The following is a 25,727-nucleotide window of genomic DNA, read 5'->3' on the forward strand; positions in this document are numbered from 1 at the left end:
ACACTTTTTGATATCATTAGTTGCTCTTCGATTCATATTATTTACGTCAAGTACGGCTGAACCCTTTAAAGAAATGCTTTTAGTGTGAGTCACCTTCTTTTATTAAAAAGGATTATGTAATAATGTTCTTTACTAGTCTCTTATCCTATCTAACTATAACGCTCCCAGTGCTTTGTAATTTCAAGCACACATGGGTTATAGGCTTTAAAGCGATTCTTGTCTTTTAAAGTTTTAAAAACCTCTTTAGGCTAACGACTGATCATATTCTTTGGTCACTCTTTTCTTTTTGACCTTAGTTATAGTCCCACTAAGTAATATCGGTTTTTCGTTCGCTTTTAACCCGACTTGAGTCTGTTATTTCTATTAAAAACTAGACCAATTACTTTAAGATAAGCTGTTATAATTTTAATAGGACCCACGTTTTTTTTAAAGTCTTTTACTTTTAAAATTTTTTCTATGTTGCAATTTACTGCCACCGCGTCATCCAACAATGCTACGGTTGTCTCATTTCTCACTTAAAATTTCTTAATACTAAAAAAGAGAACAGGCCAGCTGAAAACAACGACTACAGAAGTAGATCCAACCACCGAGAGAATATCTAGTTTAACAAGGAGAATGAAGGAAAATAAAAGAGCAATGGATTTCATGAACCTAATGTGTAGTGTTCCTCAAAAGACAACTGCCCTGGAACCTTTGAACTGGAGGTCAAACCTTAGGAAATGTGCTCTTATAAAGGTCTCAGAGAAGCATAGGGGTTTGACCCTAAACAATACTTCCATGAAAAAGTGCAGGCTGCATGATAGAGTTCGTATATATTAAATATAATGAAAAATATAGAGAATTGTTAATCTAATTCATTTTACTATGAACTAAAATAAACCAAAGGAATTTTTGATTTCTCGTGAAGCTAAAACTTTTACTTCTTACTGCCTAACCCTAACATAAATGCTTACGTGATGATTAACCCTAAATATTTCTATTTAAATTTTTTTTTATAATTTTGGGTTTTGTTTAATGTATGCATGTAATGTGAGGGTTGAGCTCTTGAGAGCACAACACTCTTGTAACATATACCTGTTTATCCACTTAATGAAATTTTTTTACCAAAACATTTAAAAGATATTCCTGTGGGTACTTCCGCTGCTCCATTTTTAACTACTTAATATTTGGAGTTATATTAATTTACTCCTTGCAAAATGTTGTATAAAAGTTAGATGGAGGGTACATTGCCCATATGATTAAAAGAATTATAAAAGGTTATTTTCCTAACTTTATTAAGCATTTGTCACAATGTACCTAACTAAACAGGACAGTGGAGATTTATCAGAACTATTTTATATTCTTTCTGAATTTATTTGTTTAAAAAGAAAAATTTAGAACTGTTCACAATATTATTAAAAAGGATATTAATTTGAAATTTTCATTAACCTCTCCGGTGCACGTCTTCCTATTACCATAGAAAAATCTTATGCGACTGTGGCTCGAGGGAATAAGAGTACGCAAGTGTAATAGTAACCAAAAAATACATTATCTTTAAATTTCATATACAACTTATATAGTATTTAAAAAGAGATTTCCTCGTTATATTATCTGTGCTTATGAACTAGAAGAAATATCAGACAAAGCTCTTTTTTTTTAAGCTTACAAACAACCTGAATACCTAAAAAAACGTTTTTTACAATCAATTAGTTGGGGGTTTAGTTGTGGATATGATTTTATAATTTACTGGCTAGGTTAAAAAGTTGTTTACTTGCATTTTTGAGGTTTACCTTTCTGTAAACAAGTCGGAAATGGTTGAATTTTAACAAAAAGCAAAAAAAATTGTTTTTGGATCGTGTCCCTATTTGCACTGCCTCTGACTTTTTTCTCAAGGTTAACAAAGAGTAGTCACCCGTGTATTCAAGTTCACAACAGTAACTCGGCAAAACTTCGACAGAATTAAATGGAAAGAATGTGTAAGAGATCGAAAGGAGGTTGCTTCCCCTTGACCTACATTCGATACAGTCGGGTTTATATATAACTCGAACCTAGAATTTTAAAGGTAACCTAGTATGTATTTTACCAGTTCCTTATAATTCGGAACATTTTAGCGGTGCAATTATAAGCTACTGCTTTATAAAAGTGTGCGAAGCTTGACTGGGGAGATACTAGGGGGACCCTCTCGCACCCTTTTATAAAGCGGTAGCTTAATATTTTAGCTATAAAGTTACAAGGTACCATACAATTTGGGAAAGGTAAGAATTTAATAGTAGTAATATTTATAAAAATAATAAGCTATAAATTATTAGAAAGTTGCCGAAGCTGCAGTTAAAGACTTAGTTAAATCTGCTAAGCTTTGCAGTTTTTGATTTATATTTTTTTTACAACTGTATTTTAATTAATACCAGTGGATTAGATATTCACTTTTTCAAAACAACCTTTTCACCGTTTAGGATATTGAAAATTCATATTTATATATAACTTGAACACTATGAATCTAAACGTAAACTAATATAACTTATTCGTTATATTGACCACTTCCTTGGATTTTGTAACATTTTAGCGGTGCAATCGTAAGCTACTGTTTTGCAGAGGGCGAGAGGTAATAATTAGCGCCCCCACAGCCATGATCCGCACACTTTTATAAAGCAGTAGCTTATAAATGCTCCGCTAAAATGCTCCGACTTAAAAGAAACTGGTAAAATACATATTAGTTTACCTTAAAAATTCGAGTGTTCAAGTTATATATAAACCTGAATATTTAAAAATTTCCTAATTCGAGTATGATTGTTTTTGGTATTACTAAATATCGAAGCCTAAACCAATGGTCTTATTTAAAAAAGCTATAGATTATTTGGAAGATGCTGAAACTACAAGAAAAGAATCAGTTAAACTTGCTAAGCTTTGTGGTTTTTGATTTTCATTTTTTATACATAAAATTGAATGCTGTATAATTGGTTTAGTCTTAGATAATTACAAAATTTTAAAACAATCTCGTAGATTTTAAATTATCCCCAAAAAGCAAAAAATAATTTTTAAAAAATTTAGTATAAGGAACAATAAAACTAGGGAGCGTTATAATTATATAATTATAACATAGAAGAATAACTGGTTCGGCTTTAGTTTATATAAGGAACTCTACTAGTGCGTATTTTTTGTCCCTCACTCTCGTTGTTTTAATTTATTTTTATTATTAAGAGACCAACTGATCTGTCTTATACCAACCGTGATGCATTAATTTTGTACTCATGGTTAAGTATTTAGGTTAAATTCTTATTTTTAAATATATAATATATTAAATTTATTGAATATCTCTACTTTTGAAAGTAAACCTTGAAATGCTGCGGGTTATGCCCGTTTAGCAAGTTAAAATAGCTCCTGTGCTACTTCAAATTATATAATTATACTATGTTTACAATTTAATATAATAAAGAATATAAGCCACTTTAAAAAGCTATAACTTAAATCAGTGCACTTTTTTAGTTAAATTAAAATATTGCAAGAACTCTATCTCACCGAAGAAGAGAATAACTAAGATTGGATACTTCAAAGTCCGGCCATAAAGTAAAAAAAGACAATTGTGGGCGGGGCTACGTTTTTATACAGTAGACTTTTCCTGGTAACTTGCATAGCTAAATAGAGAGTATATCTTATTACTATTAAGCATTGAGCCGATAAAGGTTATTAGCTGTTGGCTATAATTTTTATGAGGCTTAAAATCGCTTAACAGGGATAGTTATATAAATAGAAGAGTGTTAGACTTAGAACATTTTCGGTCAAATAGTAGAAAATAGAGTAAAAAACAGACCGCTGATTAGACAACTAGAAGTGAGTCCATAAGATTGTAGGGGTACCAACAGAAACAAGTTGTAGGAAGACAAAAACGATTAGCGGAATGCCGCCTAACATTTTGGCTGCGAGAGCAGCACTTATCAATTGGATTGTAAAATTACTTTCGAAAACAAGTTTTAGAAAGACGGAAGGGGATGGTGGAGGGCCAGTTAACTTTTATGCAGCGCGAGAACTTGACTTTATTATGGGGCATTTGGCAATATCCGTTCAGGCCAAGGTAACTTTTACCTACGGACTTGACCATACTAGCAACAAGAAAAGAACACTAAATAATTTTCCTGTCTTTTGGTTAATTATAATAGAGCAGCATCTTTAAGGTTGCTTAAGATGCCAGCGCTACTTGGTATAAATTACTTTGCAAGTAACTATTATTGTTAAAAATTAATTTATTTCAAATATTCCGGATTTTTTTTAGAAAAAAGGCAATTAGTGACAACTAGTTACAACTGTTTTTCTTTCCGACCCGTAGTCATACAGGAATATTTTAACACATATACAGTAATAGACTTATTGCAAAATTAATTATCTTAATTTATAAATGTTAGTCTCTCTTTTTATAAGTAGTTAAACTTCTCAAAACTGGACCGCGCTAAGCGCCACCGCATGGGTACCGATTGTTTACAGCGTAGAAACTAGTACACATCTTCTAAATACTATAATTTGCGAAGCGCTTTTTTTTTAAAATATACATGAAGAGCCAATGCACTACAGTCTAAGAAGGGAAGAGTAGACACTAGCATTTGTTAAATATAATAAAACTTTGAAAGGAACAACCCCATTGTGGTTAAGCGAATATACCGAGTGACATAGTAGCATATGTGTGTATCAGGTCTTGTACAGTTGGTTGTATATTTAAAGTTGCTGAATTTCACAGGCCGTAGGTGGTAAAGTAAAAAATAAAGATAATATAAAGTACATTAAAGACAATAAAGTGATACAATAAAGTGAAATAATATAGGGGAGTCGAAGTACTAGAAACACTAAACTAATTTGATTATTATAGACTCTCCAAGCGTAGCAATCCAATTGCACAACAAACAGGAAAGGAAATAAACTTAAGCGGGTGTTCGAGTCAACCTTATATGATCACATGTGCACAGCGTCCTTCAACATTACCGCCTTATTACAAACAAAAAAATATTATACTTTTAAGCTGGTAGTTAAATTTAGCCCTTTCGATTCATGATCGTTTTTCGGAGTTAACGGTCGTCCCAATATTGTCAAATACTATCATTACCCCCAACTCATCTCTCGCTCAAGTTTAAATCTGGTCATTCAATACCATAGAGTCATTAATTCTGTATATATACATATTTCTCTAGTTTCTAAGTTAGGATTACTAGAAAAAGATGAACCGATTCTTTTAAGCCAGATAGGTAGACTATAGTTGAAGTATAAGTGTCCTGTGTTTTATAAATGTTTAGTTACCAGCGGATGCTGTTGAGAATTACGGTGAATCTTAAATTAGACCTTACATTTTATCAACGTACACCGGTTGTGTAAGTTTTGTTTTGCGTAAGTTAGGATCCTCACCCGCTTAAACCCTTAAGTTAATTGTAGCATTGAAAACAGTAAAGTTGTTGTATCCAACCATTCTTCAAATGAACCCAGAAGATAATGATTAGTGGGACTGGGCGAGTAGTTCAAAATAATATAATACCACCTAATTTTTGGTTTGCATAGTCCTACAAAAGTTATTAACGGAATGGTCGGCTATATATCTATAGAACTAGTAAATAGCACTATTTAGCACCATAGCAAAGAGCACAATATTTCAACCACCCATGGAACGTTATGTAACTGACACTGTCACAATTATACATTAAAACAAGATTTCACGAGAATGTTAACGTGGATTTGATTGCAACAATGGATCCGGAAACAGGTCTTTCATGTTATTTGAAGATCACTAATTCTACAGCTCTTTCCGCCATATTTCGTCGCAACTAATCATTCGGGTAGCGGTAGATTTCTATAGCTGGTTTTGTTAACTTGTTTATTTAAAGAGTTAATGTATTTAACTACACCAGTTCTTTATAGGCAAATCTCGAAAGACCGCCTCTAAAGGCAGTGCTAATGCGCATCTCGAAGTATTAATTTTCAGGTCAGTTAGCTCAAACATTACACTATAGAGCCATCTTAGGCGAATCCGTGAAGGGTCAAGTCTAGTTAACAATCAGAAAGGCACAGGCTCGAGGTAAGATGTTAACCATATGTTTCAACTTAAGATACAGGGAAGATTTCACCTGCCACAGGACTTTGTTCAGCTTTTAGTTTTTGCCAGTTTTAATAGTATATTTTTCGATACGTGCGTCATTAGCATACTTGTTAGTTAGCTAGTTCTTGCAACCTTTAGTTTTTCTGCAGTACAACATAACTCTCAAAACAGAATTTAAACTAGGAAGTTACCATAATTACGTTCCAATGAGTTTCATAGTTAATTCGCTGTTAGTGTCATAACTGTGTTAGAGTTTGATTAATTTGATTTTACTGTAACATCAACAGCAATGTAGATCTCTTTGAAAGGTAGAGGGTGAAATGGCCCGATATAGATGTTATGCATCCTCGTTGTATCCCACCAACGGATGGCAACCCATTGACTGCCCTAGATCGAAACCATCGTACAGTCACCGAGATTAATACAAAGGCTGAACACGGAATTTATAGATAGAGACAATCTTTTCTGACCCTTGTCCGACACTGAACCTGGAGAAGGAACAGTGATCGTTACGTCCAATGAAGAATGTACGGTACTTGACGAAGAATCTAAAGGTTAGATGCCACGTTCAAGGCACAAAGAGCTTCAAAGTTTATCCATTAAGTAACCCACCTACGCAGTGGTCAGTGTGTTTAACTATTAAACAACAAAGGTCTTACCTGCTGCGAAGACAGCCAAGCGCCGCAGGCATCACAAGCTCTTGCGCCAAGAAAATAAAAACGCTTGGATGTACGAGAGAAAGTGCACCTGGAGACAGAGTTAACTAGCTGCTATCTCCTATACAGTCGATTTTTGTGCTTGATTATTCTATAGAAGAGCACTAAATATAAAAACTCATGGTCATTAGGGTCATCGGATGGGAATTAATTGTAAAACAATACTATTTTAGTAAGTTTTATGTATTATTTACACTGAATCTTAGTTTATTGTTAAGTTTGATTTAAATTTTTAGTAGCACATTTTAAGTTTCATATTTTATATTAGAGCAGATTCTGTATTGAGTAAAATTTGTTACTTTATTTTAATTTTTAAGTAAGCTATGTCACTTAAAGGGGAGAGATTACGATTTAGAGTACCTTCAGGGGCCAAGCTAAGGATAGTGTTTTAATTGGGCTATACTAAAGATTTCTATCATAAGTTAGGGCTTTATAGTTGGGCTAATTTGTTACTGTAGGCATTTACCTAACTAAATATCATACATAATCTTGTTAACGGTAGCGTGCTTCATCGAAGTAAAAGTAGTAAATTCTTTTGTGTTTTTCAGTTAGAATGGTAGACTGTAGGGGATTATCTCAGTATTTTATAGGTAAAGTATTATTATCAATAAATGGTATTACATTGAACTTGTTACATGTAGCTATATCAGTAGAATTATTTATAAATAGTACAATTGTGCTTAGAAAGCATTGTAAAAGCTTTATATAGGATTGCTTAACCAAAAACAATGAGGATAACTATTTATTAAGACCATTACGCTTATCTAATGTTTATGTTCTACTAACATGGAATAAGAACAGGACTTAATTAATTACCTATTTTTGTAAAAAGCATAATACCACTATAACTACTAAAGTAAGAATGCTGTAGCCTAGCTAAATTAAGTATTATCTTGATAAAAATACTACTTAAATAAATAAATAACCACATTAAAGCTCTCCTTTTTTTACGCCAAATAGTGGCTGACCCCTAACGTGGTGAAAATATAGTGTTGGGGGGTTTTGTTGTTTACTTCGTCAAATGTTGGAGGGAAGGCTCTAAAAGAATTATTCACTACCTAACCGAACGACAATAGCTTCAATTAGGACCAATTTCATGAAGACGGTAGTAACATTGTAATGCCTCTACTCAAAGGAATAGAAGTTTAGGTTCAAATTGGTATTATGGTTGAGGTGTTAAACCTTCGCAGGAAGAAACTAGTCCGATTCTAGCCCGTACAACATTAGTAGGATGGTTCGATAGAATTCTATGAACTTATACGGATTAGGCTATCTAGCTAACTTTGTTAACACATGACTTTTAAATAACATTATTGGCACTTATTAACGGTACAACTAAGCTCGTGTAAAACTGGTAATATTGACTAAGAGGAAGAGTACTTATTTATCTTATAAAGTAGGGCATAAATACAAAATCCTTGAGGGTTGTAGATTATCCTAGGTAATCAAGCAGATTCCGAGCCTCGGATGAGGCCTTGATGAGATTAGCTAACTTCTATTTCAAGCTTTGTTCATTGCAAGTAGCAAAGAGGGACGCAGACAGAAGAATTGTTTTAGTAATGACAAGTAACACTCTGCATATTTCCTGGATGTAAGTAACTCAAAAGGCGAATAATTTAGGAATAAACAAGTTGAATAAAGTAAACTTCGATTTATTGGGAGTGAATTTTACTATTTTATTTTGTCTTATTTTATTTAATGTTCCTAGAAAGCTAGTTAACCGAAAAATGTTGATTAAGAACAAATATACTTAGCCGCCTGAGTAAAATAGCATTTAATGCAGCTTTATGGAAGTTTGATAGCAGACTTCTTTTTACTACTCTGAAAATGAGCGATGGCAAATAGCATTATGTCCCGTTTATAGTTCACAAGTGGGTTGAGACATTTATATTAACTAACCCTATAGAACCTACTAGTAAACTTGTTCTATTTCCAATATTGTATCAAGCACTTTAAGGCTGGTCTCGGTCTCCATGCCTTATAAAAGTAATGGGTTTAGTGCTTTTACCAGTAAATGCCAAGACTTTGTAACGAAAGCAGCTTCCTTGTGAAGTATCGCCTAATGTAGCATAATGAAACAAAAAGATAAGGTGAAGATAGTTGGTTGACTTTAATTCGAGATAAGTAAGTTTACAATGAAAAAACTTTTTACAACGTGCAATTAAACTTTTATCTATTTAGATTTTTTAAGTTACCAATACTGAACGACTAGAGAAAATACTGCTATTTGACACCCTCCTAGGGGCTAGAGACGGTCTTGACTGATTCTTGGAGTATCGATTTTCATTGTGGAGGCTTACGCTCGTGTGAATGAACTAGTGTTATTTCTCTTCCTCCTTTGATCTCTCTAAGTTATGACTAGTACTGTTTCCGTGGTAACGAGGTGCGTCCAAAGGCTAGTGAAGTACTAGATTCATTTACTCGTGCAGTAGTTAACAGGAAGAGCGATACGTAATAAAACTGAAAAGGTTATCTTTTAGAATCAAGGCATAAGCGCCTAGGTCGTTACCGTTGCGAGAATAAGTAATAAGGGCTAGTATTTTCCACGCAAGCTACAAACCTTCAGTAGTCAGAGCTTTGGTATGAGCTGATGTCAGGCTAGTTTCTATCAAAGGTTGATAGTTCTAATGGTAACGTGTTTATTGATTGTTGACGAAGCGGTAAATGCTAAATGCAACAGTATTATGGACTTGATCAAGAAAGAAAGGCTTTCAATGACTGTAGTTTTAGACATACGGTCGTATGTGAAAAAGTAAGTGGCATTGGAGAAATGCTATCTAAGCTCTTTCACTGCTACTGTGATCCGTACTATTATTTTGAGCTGATAAACCTTGTCTAATAATGTTGTTACCTTCTCTAATAAGATTGTTATCTTGTTTACTAGTTAGTGTTAGATGAAATAACTCAGTCAATCTTCTTGGTTCACTAAGCTTGCCTTTGGCATTAACATGGGGTGTTATGGTTCTGGTTACATTGTGCTTTGGGGCTTTCTCATAGGTAATTAGAAAGGTTCTTTTGACCCTTGCAGAGATTTGGGAAGACTTGATAAGTTTCTAATTAAAGTTAGATAAACGAGTCAGGAAGGATTCTCTGATCTTGGTCATGTTGAGTAATATGCATTATTAGAGAATTCCTCGCTCTGTGACTGGTTACTTTGCTTAAATAGCGTCAACAGGATGTACTGGTTAATAAACCTCTATGACTGCATGCTTCCTTGAACGTTAGCTGAAACATCAAGTGGGCTAAAGGTTTTTTATCTTCCAAGGAATGATCAAACACGTGAAGTTATGAATAGTGCTGTCGTGCTCTGTTGACTGAGTGCAATGGTTGAGGAAGAACTCTGAGCTATAGTTTTGTATACGGATCGAAAGACCTGCCCTAAATAATGGTAAACCCTGAACAGATGACAGACCTTTGGAAATTTTAGCTTACCTTTGATCCTTACAGGTAGGACTTGTGGGTTGAATCTTATGGTGCAAGTTTAGCTTTGACTTGCAGTTAAGGTTATAGCTTTAGGTTCCGGTAAGAGCGCCGGTGAGGGTTGGCTAAATATGACTTGGTAGTACTCGGCTAGAAATAGCTGCTCTTAAAATTGGTAAAACTTTTTGAAAGCTAAAGTCTAGATGCAGGCGCTAAATTACCTGTACCAGGAGGGTCTGACTTATCCTCTTCGGTCTACCTGACTGGCTTAGCTAGGTTAATCAACCATAAATGAATGCAATAGCTGACTTCTAGTTTTGCCACTTGTAATATAGTGCTTTCTACTAGTATGCTAACTATCTGAATAGGTCAGTGTCGATTCCTGTAGCTATCTGATCGGCCTCGCTAACTAGGTCGGTGGTATCGGGAACTAAATAGTATTGTCTAGCAGTCTGTGAGATAGATTTGTAATGCGGTCCGACCATAAGAACTATCGATTTACTACTGCTTACTCTAATAACTAAGCACCTTAAACTTTGTTTATCCTTAATCTACTTGCTATTAATACTATTTTTATCTTGTATGCGGTATTTTGGCATAATTAAGTTGCTCAAAACTTCGTATAAGATGGGATATAAGCTCAATAACTTCTACTCGCTGCGCATTTTTTTTTTGTTCGCATAGAGTTGTGTCGCAGCCTTCATTTGACTTCGATCGCAGCGAGGTAGGCGTCAGTCATCCTTTAAAGATCCGGGTTTGGCAGCTGCGCAGGTTGGCTCCTCAATAGGGAGACTAGGCGCGATTTTGTGCCTTAGACTGTTAGCAATATCTCGGTGCTTTCGTCATTTGATTGTACATTCTTCACGCAAGTAAAGCGGCGCAAAAAGATTGGCCCTATATAAAAAATTGAGTTTACATGCACTTTAGTCCTGGCGGGACCCTGAAGTTTTCCATCTGCGAAGTTCTAAAAAGTTGCCATCCTAAGGTGGAAAAGTATCCTGGAGAAAAAACTTTGATCGGGTCATGTCACCCTCTACTATTCTGAGGTGTAATGACTGATACTCCAGTAAGCTCTCTGTTAGATTAAATTAAATTTGACATACTAGCTTCCGATTTGAGGCTTGGATTCAGTTAAAATAATTTAACCATAGAATCGTGATTCTGGTAACTTCTATATTAAAGTTCTGAGCGGTGAGCAGTACGTTATTTAGAAAGAGTCGCAGGTTATAAATAACTGACTGACTTGAATTTTGCTTTCAGGTTATGCTAGGGACGAACGGTTGAAAACAACTATACTTAAATTTGGCGAAAAGGCGTCTGTAGCATAAATCCTTCGGCAGGTGTCTTCCCTGTATCTTTGGATGTAACATTATCGTTATAAACATGCTTTTTGCTTGGCGCCTTCGTGTTCATTAACTAGTCTTGTTGGTTCAAAGGTTGGCTTATGGATTTAATAAGTTTCCTTTAAGAACTGACTCAATGTATACTGGCAATGCCTTTCAAAGCGGTTTTAAATTTAATTTGCTTAGAAGCTCATGTTAAACCTATATTGAGCCATTGGTGAAACATGCTAAGTTGTCAGTTCGAGTTCTTACGGTTGTTAGTAGCAAAGACGAACGCAGATCGGAGGACTATTTCGGCAATGAGAGGCGACAAAGAACATTATTGCTCTGTTCCGGAGCCGATGGTATAATAGTAATGTAATAGTACTGTTACGCTGGTGTTGGTGCCTTCGGTGTCGAGCGGTTTTAGCGGTGTTTCGATGCTTAAGGTACTAAATAGTGTTCTTTAGTAGTATTCTTATATATACTGCGCCGCTCCCATTTACAAAAAACAACTGTTCATATTCCTTTCCATGAATTAGATCTTCCGTACAGATTTTTGTTAGTATCTTTTCTATATTGATTGTTCTATAGGTTCCGGGGCTTAGTAACAGTGCTACCAATATATTGTAACCGTTAAATTTCTTACCATCTTTAACATAACTTTAAATTTATCGATAATAACACATGTATTTCTACATAACACTAGCTATTTAGTAATTGCACCCTTCAGGTCTATTTTTTAAAACTTATTTTATTTTAATGATAAAATAATCGATAATAATATTTGTGTTTTTGCCTTAACACAAGATAGTTAATAATTGCACATTTATGCTGTGGATTAATTCCTCTTCATAAAAGATGCTATAAGTACGATTAATCTTCAATTGAGTTAGTTAGCGCTAATAAGTAAAATTACTAAGAATCAGATATTAAATAATAATAATAAATTGAACAGGCAATATACTTAAATTTATAAACAATTTAAGGAATGAATGTTAAGTAGAGTTGCATTAACAAAAATGTTGTATATTAGATTGACCTCTGACCATAGGGGTGACTCTTCGAGCACGTAATTTCTTATTTTAGTAAGCTATTTGTTTACTTAGTAAATTATAAAAATGACAGTTTTCATCTTATTTTTTTTTTAATTTTTATATAAAATGTCAATAATCTCTTTTCCCTACATTTTTTGTATAGATTAAGTGAATTAGTTAAGGAAAAATACTTAAGAAGCAATTATACATTTTTGTAATGAAAAGCTTTTCTAGTTAAGTAATTTAAAAATTAATGTTTACAAGATGACTAAGCTTCATTAAACCTTAGATAGCTTATAATATTTCTGTTATAAGTATTGATATATTAATTTTTAATCAAGGATAAAACTTGTATATAATATAATAGATTATTAATTTTATCTAACATTAAAGTATACATTTTCTTATATTTATTTACTTAAACGTTACTGTTTCCATTTTTACTCTTTTTAATTATTATTGTTATTATTATTTTGTTAATATAAATCTTTACGCGTTTTGAAGTTTCAAAAACTTTTATAATTATTTATTTTTTTACAATTTTTTTATGGTTTATAATCTTTCTTAACAAAATTATTAACTTTTTTAAAAAATATTCTCATCTGAATTAATAAATTATATTTATTTTATGTATAATTTGTGTTTAGCAAATTGTTAAAAAATAATATTTTTTGGTTAGTTTTATATTTTTTATTAAATTATAAGAAATTTTAAACTTTATTCACATATTTTTTTTTAACTTTTAAATTTTCAACGATCTATTATTACTTTTATTAATATTATATGCAATTTTGTTTATAATTTTAATTTTTTATGTATACTCATAATTTAATTACTAATAAATAATAGAGGAATTTATTTTTTTGTAGTTAATTAAATATTTATATATGATTTATTTATATATAAACTTTTTTAAATATATAAATTATTTTTAGCTTTTCACATTTTTTTGTAAACTTTTCTTCTATAGTAATAAAAGTTTTATATTAATTTTTTTTTAAGAATAAATTTTTTAAACAATATTTTTAACTTTTTTCTTTTTTTTATACTTTTATGTTTAAAATAATTATTTTTTTAATAAATTTTTAAGTAGAATTTTTAGCAAAATATTTGTTTACAAAAATTTTATATTTAATGTGTTTTTACTTTTATTCTTTAGAAGTAATAAGTAATAAAAGTTTATATAAACTTTTTTTAATAAATTCTTTTAGATGAAAAACCGTAAAATTGTGCTGTTCGAGAAGTTTTTAAAAAATACTGACTTTTTATAAATATTTTATTATTTATTTTCCTTTCATAAAAATTATTTATTATTATTATATTCTTACTTGTATATTATATAAGTGTATATTTTTTTAAAAAGTTTTTTTTATGTAAATATTTTTTCTTTATTAAAAAAAATTTTATTATTTGTATTTCCTTTTTATAAGTTTTTATCATATTTATTATTACAATTATAATTATATATTTATTTATCTATATTATTATTTTATTACATAACATAAGAAATATATTTATCTTCATCAAAAGATTTATTTCTTAATAAATATATTTTATATAATTTTAAACATTTTTAAAAGTATATTATTATAAATATTTAAATATTAAAAAAGTTTTATATACATATTTTAGTAACTTCTTTTTTTTTATCAAATATACTGATAATAATAATTTCTATCATCTTTATTAATTTATTAATATTATTACTTTAATAACACCTCACTCTCCATTGTGGCTTCTTTACAATAATAAATACAACGCGAGAAGCTTCGAGATAACTAACAACACTAACAACTTGTATAAAAAATCTGCGTTCAAGTGAACCTATACGCGTTATAGTTGAAGCGCACCCACTTTTCATGAAAGTCTTCGAAATTTTACAAAAGCTTTACTGAAAAGTATTTTATAATAAAGAATTTATATCTACTTAGTAAATTCGCTTCAATAAAATACAGTAGCAAAATAAAATACTTGTTAGCAATTGTTTCCTTCAAGTTTCGAGCTCATATGTTACTATAGTTGTGAACCACCAGCGTTATTACAGGACAGCTCATTTTTTAAAGTAACTTGTTAGTGCTATACTATTATTTTACTTATATGATTGTGCGTTAGCATTATTATTACTTGTACAATAATATTATTTATTACAAATGTTTTATTATTTTATTTTGTTATTATTATTACTATGAAAATAGAAATTATTAGTTAGATTATTATTAGAATTCGCGGTTATAAAATTTTAGAAAAACAATTACTATTTTCTGTAAGGACTCTTTTATAAATGAAGTATATAATTCTGTTAAGTTTTTATATGTAATATGAGTATAGAGAAAACATGTAAAAACTCATGTAAAACTCATGCATTTCATCCATTTAATATCTATAATCATTCTAAACAAACTTTTCATAAGCCTTATTTAAAAGAAGTTAAATATTTGACGTCTGTAAAAATTGAGTGCATAGTTTTGTACATACTTTTTAACTTTTTTCGGCTTTAGCCTTAGACCAAAGCAATTAATACACCAACTTTCTGACCTTAGCAGCCCTATAGGCTGGGGCCTTCAAAAACTCTAATCAAAGACTAAGAAAACCCAATTCAAAAATCGCGCTCTTTACAAATAAAAATATGTAGTACAAAAATAATAATTTTTGAAAACAATTTTGCGTTCTTATATCTGGCAGTATCTTAGATTATGTCGCCCGAAATAGTAATGGGACTTGAGAAGACCTTTGATAAGCTTGTAGTCCAACATGCGCTAGAACTAGTCGATTCTGCAAGCAGAAGAGCGGAGTATCTGGACACTTGACATAAAACATATAATTTTAGTAAAAACACTTACAATTTAGTTTTGTCGAAGGGTTTCCGATATAAACAATAAGTAAATTTTCTTCCTGTGTAGATCCAAAAGTAAGGGAAGAGATATAAACACCTACTACAGTCAAATCCGGCATACCCCTAAGAAAGTAGTTGTAATTTTTATAAAAAGATTTAGATTCAATAAAAATCTTATAACAGCTTCTTGGACAAAATTTTATCAGCGCAACTTAATTAGAAACGCCGATCTTGCCTAAATACTTGGACCGCTAGCTGCTAAGGGACCCCTTAACTTTAAAGTGTTAACTCAAAAACCTTTTAGATACTATTAGAACTATTAAGCAAACATTTTTTTTTTTAACCAACTACCTTACTACCCCAAAAAAAATTTTAAGACAGCTCATTATAAAGAAAAATTTTATTTTGACTACCACACATATTAGGAACAAAATTTACCCAAGGATAGACATGCACAACTAACGTAATTAACACTAATACTAGCTAGTTTATTTGCTTTTGGAAAATCATCTAATTTAATCTGTTAAAAAAAATAATGTCAGATGACCTTAAGCAACCCCAAAAAAGACATTAAGTTAAAGATAAAAGCTCACTGACTTTAATAACTTTAATATATTTTTGTTATCTAATCGATACCTTCTGGAACAAAAGTATAGTCACATAAAAAAAAATTTTATTTAGCCAAGAGCTAGTATTCTAAATGGTTTATTTCTTACTACTGTACTTAGTGTATAATTACTTCAAGTTATACTTAGTTAAAAAACTTTACTCTGCAAAGTCATATTAGACATTTTAACTAAGGCAGTATTTTAGGTCAAAAGTAAAGGAAAACTAGGCGGGTTCCCCAGCTTTACGAATTGTGATTTTCATGAGATTTTTACAAAAAACAATAAACAGGAATTTTTGCATTACCACACGATCTTTAAAAAAATGTTAGGTGTTTAGAAAGATCTTTAATTACTAAATAGTCGTTAGAAAGCCACGAATAAACTAAGAGCAATTAAAATTCCAGAACAACTTTAATAGAGCAGTCGTGTTATAAAGTTTTCAGTAACAAAGCGTAAGACTAGTTAATGGTAATAAAAGGGCTTAACTCTTCTGGACTTGATGCTCTTTAAAGTGATAATATAATATATTATTTACATTATAAATTTGATGAAAAATATAAGACCACACGACTCGAATTCTTAAAAATTAAAGTAAAGAATTTTTTTGTACAGTAATGGCAATACTACGACCAGTAAATTCAAACCTGAGAAGATTTAAAAGGATTTAAGTTATATTACAGAGTTATGCAAGATGGATGTGATTTTTCTTAGCTTTTAAGCTTCACAAAAGTTTACAAACAGAGCTTCTTCTATGAATGCTTTTTTTAAAAAATGTATCTCTATTTTTCTTATCTAAATTATGTTACGGTAAAGTTTGGTTTTAAATGTTACTATTTTTAAAATTAACCGCTTCTGACTTGTCTACATAAAAGATAATAATAATCACATATATTATAATATGTTTGTTAAATGCATTTTTCATTTTAGAACAAATTTTATAATCACCGGAACTGTTTAAATGTTAACCTTACTTAAGGTAAGGGAATAACAACTTCTTAACCAAACTAGTACATACTACACATATTTTTCCCAAAGAGTTTTATGGCGAAGTTAATATATATACAAGTTAATTTATAGTTATTTGGGCGCAAGTTTATGTCGGGATCGAGCGTTGCCGTCGTAGCTCAGCGGTTAAGAGCGTTCACGCGATTCTCCAGGTTGAAGGTTCCACTCTCAACGACCGCAACTCTCTTTTCCTCTAATGGTGGCGCATTTAACCTAGCCCTCATAAATTCTAATGGTCTCCATTCGGCCTGAAAAATAGGTAAAAAACCACTAAAACCATTAACAGGAGAGTGAGCCTTAAATACTAGACCTGAGACCGTCTTAAATTTACCGACCAGTGATTTTTGCAGGTCAGGATGTCCCTTGCTAACAAAACTACAATTTAAATTTTTAAATAAAAGGTTTTTATAAACTCTTAAAGACAAAATGTATAATCTTCTCTTATACTCATACTCAACTTAAGATCACTGCATATGATTATGCTATAAGCAAAAAATAAACAAATTTTTAATTCTTTAGGCTGGTAGCTCTTATAGCTAAATTTTTCCCATACCTTTTTTTTCCTTATTACAATCTGGTCTTCCTCAGTTTTTTAAAAAACATTAATGTGATCCTTCTTCGTGCAAAATTGTTTTAATCTTCATCATAGGGTTTTTTTTAAAGCTTTTGGGTAACTATAAAGGATAGCTTAGTTAGAGACTCTAATTAAATAAGGCGTAAACTATCAATCAATAAAAAAGGATGTCTTATGTATTAAAGCAAGTCTTCTACTAAGATCGCTCGTGAATAAGGTGTCAGTAAGGCACGATATCCCGAATTAAAACTCATGATAAAAATCGTTCTTGCAATGAATCTAGGCGTCCAAAGGTCTTAAAAAACCGAGATGTAGATCGACTTGTACGGCAATTGACATCGAATGCGCACGAATTTGCTCACTTTTAAAGTCATAAAAACAATATTAGATAGATCAGTTTCATGACCGTTTGAAGTGCATCGTATTCTGCTGGTTTCTATGAGAAAAAAAAATTAACAAAACCCGCTTTGTCAAACCATCACGAGAGAATAAGAGTTTGTGAAAAAGTACGAAATCAGCATTTCTGACCTGGAAAAAGTTTTTTTTTCGGAAGAGACCAAAATCAGTTGATATTATTCAGATGGTATAGGTGGTGTTGGAAGAGAGTCGGCGACAATCGAATACTTGAATACCAGGTTCTGCAAACGTATAAACATGAAGGAGGATCAATTATAATATAGTCCTTTATAACACCTGAGGGAGTTGGATTTTTTAAAAAGGTGCCAGGGAGCATCACCGCAAACACGTAGTTAGGTTACTGAGAATGACCTACCCAGAACATGCAATTGGTAGGGCCTTAATCTTGATGAAAAGTTATCAGCGGGATAATACCCCATGTCACACTACGCTAGCGGTGCAGTTATAGCTCCAGTGCCCAGTCTTCTCAAGTGCTAGACCGATCACCGCAATTCCCTGGTCTCATTCCCATTCAGTATGCGTAGGGAATCTTGAAGAGAAAATTGGGATCATACGAAGCAGCTCCTGCTAACTCGAACGAGCTTTGGGCTCGAGTACAACAAGAATGGGAAATATAACTCGGGTCAATACTATAATCTGTTAAACAACATGCCAAAAAGAATACAATCATTGATTCAGGCAAAAGAGAGCTATACTAATTATTAAAAATCTTATTAATTTAAATTTTATCTACGTGCAAAATTGTTTCTATAATCTCTTAACTTTGCAAGACCGTATCTTTCAAATATTAAACCAATTAAAGATCATGTATTTTCAAAATGTAGCTAAAACACAGAAGTGTACTGTGTATAAGTTTTCAAGTTATATATCATGTTATTAAAAAGTTATTCTATATTAAATAAAAAAAATGCAAAACATTGAAACATTTTTAAACGAGGGTGCAGATCTCTGGCTAAAATTAATACAGAATTTTTAAACTCTTAATAACGTACAAAATAAGATTCCAGCTTGAATAAAAGCAAATTCATCCACATACATAATTTATATACCTTGGTCCTAAATCATATTATTAATACAACAAGAATGTAAAGCACATTGTATGGACGACGAGAGCATTGTTCCTCACATTATTAGTAACGGCTGCTAATATTCCCTCAGCATTGCTTAGTACTTCGCTCTTAGCTGTGATATCATTTTGTTAAAAAACCCTTATCTTTTACGGGAAACCTAGCAAGAGAGTCGATCGGTGTGTTTCGGTTATATCGTTTGAAAGTAAAGCCAGTATTTTTTAAAAAAACGTTATTTAGTAGTTCAGTCCTGAGGTTACGATATAGAGCATTGATTCGCACAATACATGACGCGCAGCAACTTGCTATATAATATTTAAATCGGGGAAGCTATTGTTTGCAAACCGGTGTAGTCAAAAGGCACGTATGTCATAACTGACACCGCCTGTTACGCGATGAGAGGTTGCTGTTGGCGCATCAATAGTGGTCCCCAATATCTCAACTGGGGACATCACGAGATCAATACACCATCGGAAACTAGTGACGGTAGAAGCTCAAGGTTTCCCAAGGCAAAAATTTCTCTACTCTTCAGCAAGCTGATTGTTGACTAAATACCCTGCACGAGCTCCTCGCGCACATAAAACGCAAAGAGCATGAAGGAGCGTGAAGAGCTTTGTGGTATTTCTCTTTTAATGAACAACTGTGCTTTACTTATCCTTGTGCTAAAAAACCTTGCAATCGCTTTCAACATCTAGGAATACGACGTCTGCTGATTAGGATCCAAACGCTCTGTTAAATTATTGTATCACTTTAGCCTTTTAAAAGCAATAATAGCAGCACTTTAGAAACAGTGTTATTGCCTAGCAGTGGATATCTACTGACTACCCGCTTGTCTTTGTTTATGTCAGATCTTCTTACTTAATTGTTTACGAGAAGACAACTAAAATAGGGGTTATTATGGTCAATTAATAAAATTGGCCCAGAGAAGTTGCTTTTGTTTATATTGACAAAACTCCTAGAAACAAATTGTATAAAGAAAACTAAAATTTCTTAATTTGTCAAAATACAACGCGATTTTATTTGCAGTGCCTCAAACTTAGAGAGCCAGCATTATGACCGCAGATGCGACTAGGCGGATCAGAGGGATGTATTATCTTCGGCACTACCAAATCAACTCATGACTCGCCTGTAATGCGGTATCCCGCCAGATGAATTATGCACATTTATCTAAAGAGTCGTGTTGTAGACTCATTAATACTAGCGCAATTGCATAAAAGTTCTAAGTACTCCTGTGTAGTAGTTTTAAATGAGTAACATTACGCGCCTCTTCACTCAATACAGTTAAAATTTTTACTAAATTTTAAACGTATCCACTGCTAGGCGCTCTTTCTAAACATGTAACGTAGCTTGGTAGTACTTAACTCTTTCTTTGGGTTCGCTTATAACCACATGTATATAATCTGGGAAGTTTAACGTTTCTATACATTTCGTGTGTTTATAATTATTGATTTTAATAATAACTAAATTTATTTATTGCTGATAGCAACAGAAATAAATATTTAGTTAACAAAATCGGAAAAAGTGAGTATTGTCGGTTGGAAGCGCACATTCGACCTTGAGTTTGGACATCAATGCTTTTAAGTGCTAAGATATGACTATTACCATATATCCCGGTATGATGCTGTAGGGAATAACTCTTCTCCCATAGTTTTGTTAAACAGTACAGTAATACGTTTGAATCTGCCTCTGCGATGAGATCATCTTGCGATTTATCTTTAAATTGTGTAGCCGTCTTAAAAACTACAGGCCACTTGGGTGTTTTATCTCTTTCACCATTTCTTTTTCTTATTTATTTCAAATAGCCCTCACAAATGATATGCCCGGATTGAGTTTAGGAAATTCACCGACTAATATTCATTTTATGATGTTGGGGGACTCCGTGGAGTTAAATGGTTGGTAAGCGATGTTGAAAAATAGTTAATAAACCTCACCAGTCTCATATTGCATAAAGCCATCCTGTCGGACGCAGTTGTTACTACTATATAGTTACTCGTTACAATTATTTTTTTTAATTCCATGACAAAACCTTTTCGTTTATTTTATCTAATGAAATTCCAGTTAGTTCGAAAAAACAAGTGTAATAACTTGTCTTACCTAAGCGAGCCTACTTTAACTTGATCACTTAAGTTAATACTATTATCTGCACTTATATCACGCTCAGATCAGAAGTTGTTGATAGATCGCGCATCTCTGTTGCATGCACTAGTACCGATAATAACCTATTAGCAAATTTTATGAACAAGTTTTTTTTGCTTGTAAGCTTACTTCTTTTCAAGATTGTCTTCTCCTTAGTTAGTGTTAAACTTAAACTATATGTAAAATAATAACTAGGAGATATCTAAACCTTTTCTCCCTAGACATTTTATTTAGTTTCCCTACTACACGCTTTAAAAAGGGTAAAAGAGACAAAAGCAACCAAACAAAATGTATAACAACTAATAGGAGGTATTAAAACCTCTTCTTCCTAAACATTAAATTATATTTCCTTTTATATAATTTAAAAAGATGAAAGAGAAACTTAAAATATTGAGATAACAGTTTATTTCTACACCCCGTCGACTTATTATAATTGGCGTTACCCACACAATTCGTGCTAAGCTAATTGTTTGATGAGGTTTTTAGTGCAAACCTCTTATACAAAATAAACCTTTTCAAAATTTTACTATCGCCTGGAAATATGTCTCAACCAGCCGTTGCTCCCCAGTTTCTGCCTTTGGGTATCTTTTATTTAGTAGTTTTCTTGGTTTTCTTGATGTATTTTATAAAACTTTTTCTATAGAGTTAATAGACAAGTGTATCGGCAGTCGGATTTGGGTTATAATGAAGTATGACAAAGAACTTGTCGGTACTCTTCTTGGATTTGATAAATTTGTAAACATGGTCTTAGAAGATGTTACAGAATTGTACGTTTACTAGCTCTTTTCCTAATAGTACGCAAACTTTCATAAATATAATTCATCTTACACTATATTTTAATAACGAAAACGTTTTGTTGCTAGTGAGACCACCAGCGAAGGAAGGCTCATCACGAAAATTGAACAAATTTTATTAAATGGAAATAATATAGCGATGGTACCAGACCTAATATAGCTTTAGTAACTTTAACTCGTTTGTAATATTTAAATAATTTCTCTTATAGCTCATTCCTGGAGGCTCTGGCCCACTGCAATAATCTTGCCTAGTACTAAAGGTGAGAGGAAACAGCTTTTACAAATATACATCATGTTTTATTATAAGAGCTTTTTGTATAAGTTTTGCACAGAATAAAGTTAAGAAGAATAGGAACCTTAACATTCCTTAAGCGCAGTGTCAATAAAAATATTACTGACGGATTTTTAATTAAACTAAATATACACGGTTAAAATGGCTTAATGTTTTTACACTAAATCCTTCAAACGATCTTTCTTATTAGTACCCTATTTTTTTATAGTTTAAAGTTCCGGTTAGACTGCTTACCTTCTTTTAGAGGCTCTTCTGTTCGCCCAAGAAACTTTAGCTTCCGCCTCTCTCAATTTGTATTCTAGCCTCGCAATAGTCATTTGGCATGCTTGTATTTCGGGTATCCCACTTTCAGGTTTAGGGGGAAGAGTTTGGACACCAAGTATCACCCCTAAAACATGTAGTAGATATTTTAAAAAAGCTTATCTAAAGCGCTTGAACTATTGAACCATAACAAACTTGCAACTCTACATTTCTAATAAAGTGTAACACTTACCGCGTTCTGCTCCCCATTCCTTTTCTAAATTTGCTTGGGTTGTGCCCCCTTGTGCGGTTGCTGTTTTGCTACTGCAGTTCGCCTTTTCGTTTATTTTACGTCCTTTGGATAGTTCTTTTATTTTTTGTACCAGACGACTATTTTCTGCCTGAAGCCTTAAAAGTTTTTCTTCCGCTATATTATTTTCAAAAGTTATCTCTGATTTTGCAAGTAGTTCTTTTTGGTCAACAGTTAGTACTTCTATTTGCTGTTCTTGGTAAGTTTGCTCGTGATCTGAATTTTTAATGTACGTTTTTAACCAGTGGTACTCTTCTCCTTTATCTTTAAATATTCTTCCATTGGAAGCTTTTTCTTTAAGCTTTTCAACGGAAAGTTCTTTTACTCCCATAATCTCTTGCACTGTCTTAGAAAGTGTCTCATTTTCCGTTTTAAGGATATTAAGTTCGTATTTTTCCTCAGCTGACATACCTTCGTCATCAGTTTCCAAATCTTTGGAAGTTTTATTTAGGTTAGCAGGGTTAAGTTCGCTCTTTAATACATTTAACATATTTTGAAGTTCACTTATTTCACCTTTTAACTTTTCTTCTCTTCGGTCTATTTCTGTTTCAGGTAAAACGTTTTTATTGTTGACATCACAATTCCCTCCATTTTCTTTTGAAATGTCAATAATATCTAAATTTTCTAATTCATGGTCGAGGACCTTTTCATCGTTAAGCAGATCATAACCCTTTTTAGTTACTTTCTCAGAAGGGGCGGACTTCTTCCGAAATTTACTCTTTTTTCGTAGTTTAAGATTTTTAAGGGGTTCGGTCAACTCTTTAAAGGGACGTCCAATATCCATTCTCCCAGCTGTTTTGACATGGATTACGCATTAAACCACTACTTACTATATAGCTACTGTGAACATTATAAGTCCGCTTTAGCAACGCTCAACTATTACCGGCTTTCCAGAAGCAAAACGCGACTTCCATCTTCCGTTATGAAAGCCAATTAGATAAATTTGATTTATTTATTCTGCCCATTTTTGGTTTAGCTCCCCTCATCTAGCACATATAATTAGTTGACCAACGCTAAAAATATTTTTTAAATCTATTTAAGCATTATAATCTTCTTTACTCTATTACTTCCTAAACATACGGTTCACTTTATCTTTAGTGCAAAAAAATCTTAGAGATTAATATATTAAAAGTTTATTATATCCACAATAATTAAATAATTAAGTTTGCAAAAAGGTTTGATAGCTACAACCGGAGCCACAAATTAGCTGATCACATATTATGTATTAACAAAATTTTTAAGTATATAATTATAAACAACACTTTTAAAAAACTAAATGATGGGTTGTTTAAAAAAAAAAGTTGTACTTATTGTATGACGTAATTAATATTATATTTCCCTACACTAGAGGGTGTCAATTTAATTTTTGAACGGGCGGGGCATTTTATTTTTAATTTCTTAATTCTCTTTTCTGCTTTAATTGTCTAATGTATTAATAACAAAAGTTTTAAATATTTTAAGTACACTAAAAACTTATTTAATGAAGTATAATATAATATTAAAAAAAATAGAGTGTATTTAACTTATTACTATTAATAAGACCGTTATTTAACGTCTTTTTTTCAAAACAATCAGTGCACCAGAGCTAGGTAAACTAAGGTTCATATATAATAAAATTACCCTTTTTTGGTGAACGCAACTTCTTAATATTATACAAAAATAAATTGAACTTTTTTATTCACTATAAGAATTAAAACCGGATAAGTATGATATTTTTAACTCAAGATTTTTGGTGGTACTCATTGTAACGAGAAAAACGTTTTTATCGGGATAAATGATATTGGCATTTATCGTTCTATAACTAACATTAGTACTACTGCCATTAAAGGAAGAAATGTAAAAAAAAAATTAATAAAGAAACGACGTCTATAAGCTATGGAACAAATATTAGTTGCGAACGGCAAGGATAAAAATGGGTAAAGTCTTCTTTAAGCAAAACCAAAACATCTACCCGACTAACTTTAAAAAATGGGACATTAAATTTCCATCTGATTTTGTAATAAATTTTTTATATTGCGAAGACGTTTTATCGACTTTACTAAAAATAGTCAATAACTAAAAGATAATGTGGTATGATGTAGGGGAAAGGGTTGACTTATTTATACAACATTAAAGATAAAAGCTAGTTCAATATTTTAAAATGTATTTAAAATGGAAGCAAATCTTGTTTCTGGTTGTGGGTTTGTTTAATAAATGAGGTTTCATATTTGCAGTTCTACATATAAAAAGTTTAATTAATGAGCTATTGTAGAGGTTACACTGTAAATGCTTCTGTACTAAATATTTTATCTGCTTTTAACAAATGACATGCTGCGCAAAAATTGTACACATTCCTTAGCTTATTGTCTCTCTATAATTTTATAGTCCTATATATTTAATAAGTTTAACTACTTTTTAAATTTTAACTTCATATACTTAGAATAAGGTTAATGTTAATCCTTTTTTTAACAAATTTAATAAAAATAAAAATTAACTCGTCACAAAGCACAATCAGAATTTGTTAAAAATTTAAATAAGTAACGTTAAACTAAACCCTTGGGCCGACAATATAATTTACTTTATCCCAGGAATTTAGAGAAAAAGTATATACTAAAAGCAAGGAAGCTCATTAATTAAAAGCATTCAAAAAATTAGTATATACAGAAGGTATACCCCTGCTAACAAATTGACTCATAATAGTGTAAATTTATTTTTTACTACTTACTAAGATCAATTAGAGAGGTGAATTTTTGAACTTCTCTGTTGTTTGTTTTGCAAAGTGGAACGTCCCACCGTCATGAGGGTACTTTTTTATGGTAGTTAATAAAATAATTTATTAGTGGTCGGTTAAAATTGGCGTTTTTCGATTTCTCAAAGTGAGTATGCTTATAGCGTGCTAGGTTCTTTGTCAATATTTAGTATTTGTTC

General features: G+C 31.8%; 1 protein-coding gene and 1 long non-coding RNA gene across 2 annotated transcripts; one reads left to right on the forward strand and one right to left on the reverse strand.

Moving 5' to 3' along the window:
* The first annotated feature begins 21,724 nt into the window (after positions 1 to 21,724).
* On the forward strand, positions 21,725 to 22,244 carry LOC135120855 (uncharacterized). The gene is made up of 4 exons (XR_010278764.1): positions 21,725 to 21,765; positions 21,828 to 21,951; positions 22,048 to 22,120; positions 22,188 to 22,244. It is a non-coding gene; the product is annotated as an uncharacterized LOC135120855 (long non-coding RNA).
* Positions 22,245 to 22,498: 254 nt separating this feature from the next.
* Positions 22,499 to 23,697, reverse strand: LOC135120854 (putative leucine-rich repeat-containing protein DDB_G0290503). The gene is made up of 2 exons (XM_064045173.1): positions 22,764 to 23,697; positions 22,499 to 22,658 (listed from the first exon to the last, which is right to left on the reverse strand). The coding sequence occupies exons 1-2, from the start codon at positions 23,602 to 23,604 to the stop codon at positions 22,501 to 22,503; spliced, it is 999 nt and encodes a 332-aa protein (XP_063901243.1). The 5' UTR covers positions 23,605 to 23,697; the 3' UTR covers positions 22,499 to 22,500.
* Positions 23,698 to 25,727: the final 2,030 nt, after the last annotated feature.

This window comes from Zophobas morio, unplaced genomic scaffold, assembly GCF_036711695.1.
Source record: "Zophobas morio isolate AGI-343-1 ecotype UQ-CSIRO unplaced genomic scaffold, CSIRO_AGI_Zmor_V1 ptg000428l, whole genome shotgun sequence".
NCBI classification, from domain to species: domain Eukaryota; kingdom Metazoa; phylum Arthropoda; class Insecta; order Coleoptera; family Tenebrionidae; genus Zophobas; species Zophobas morio.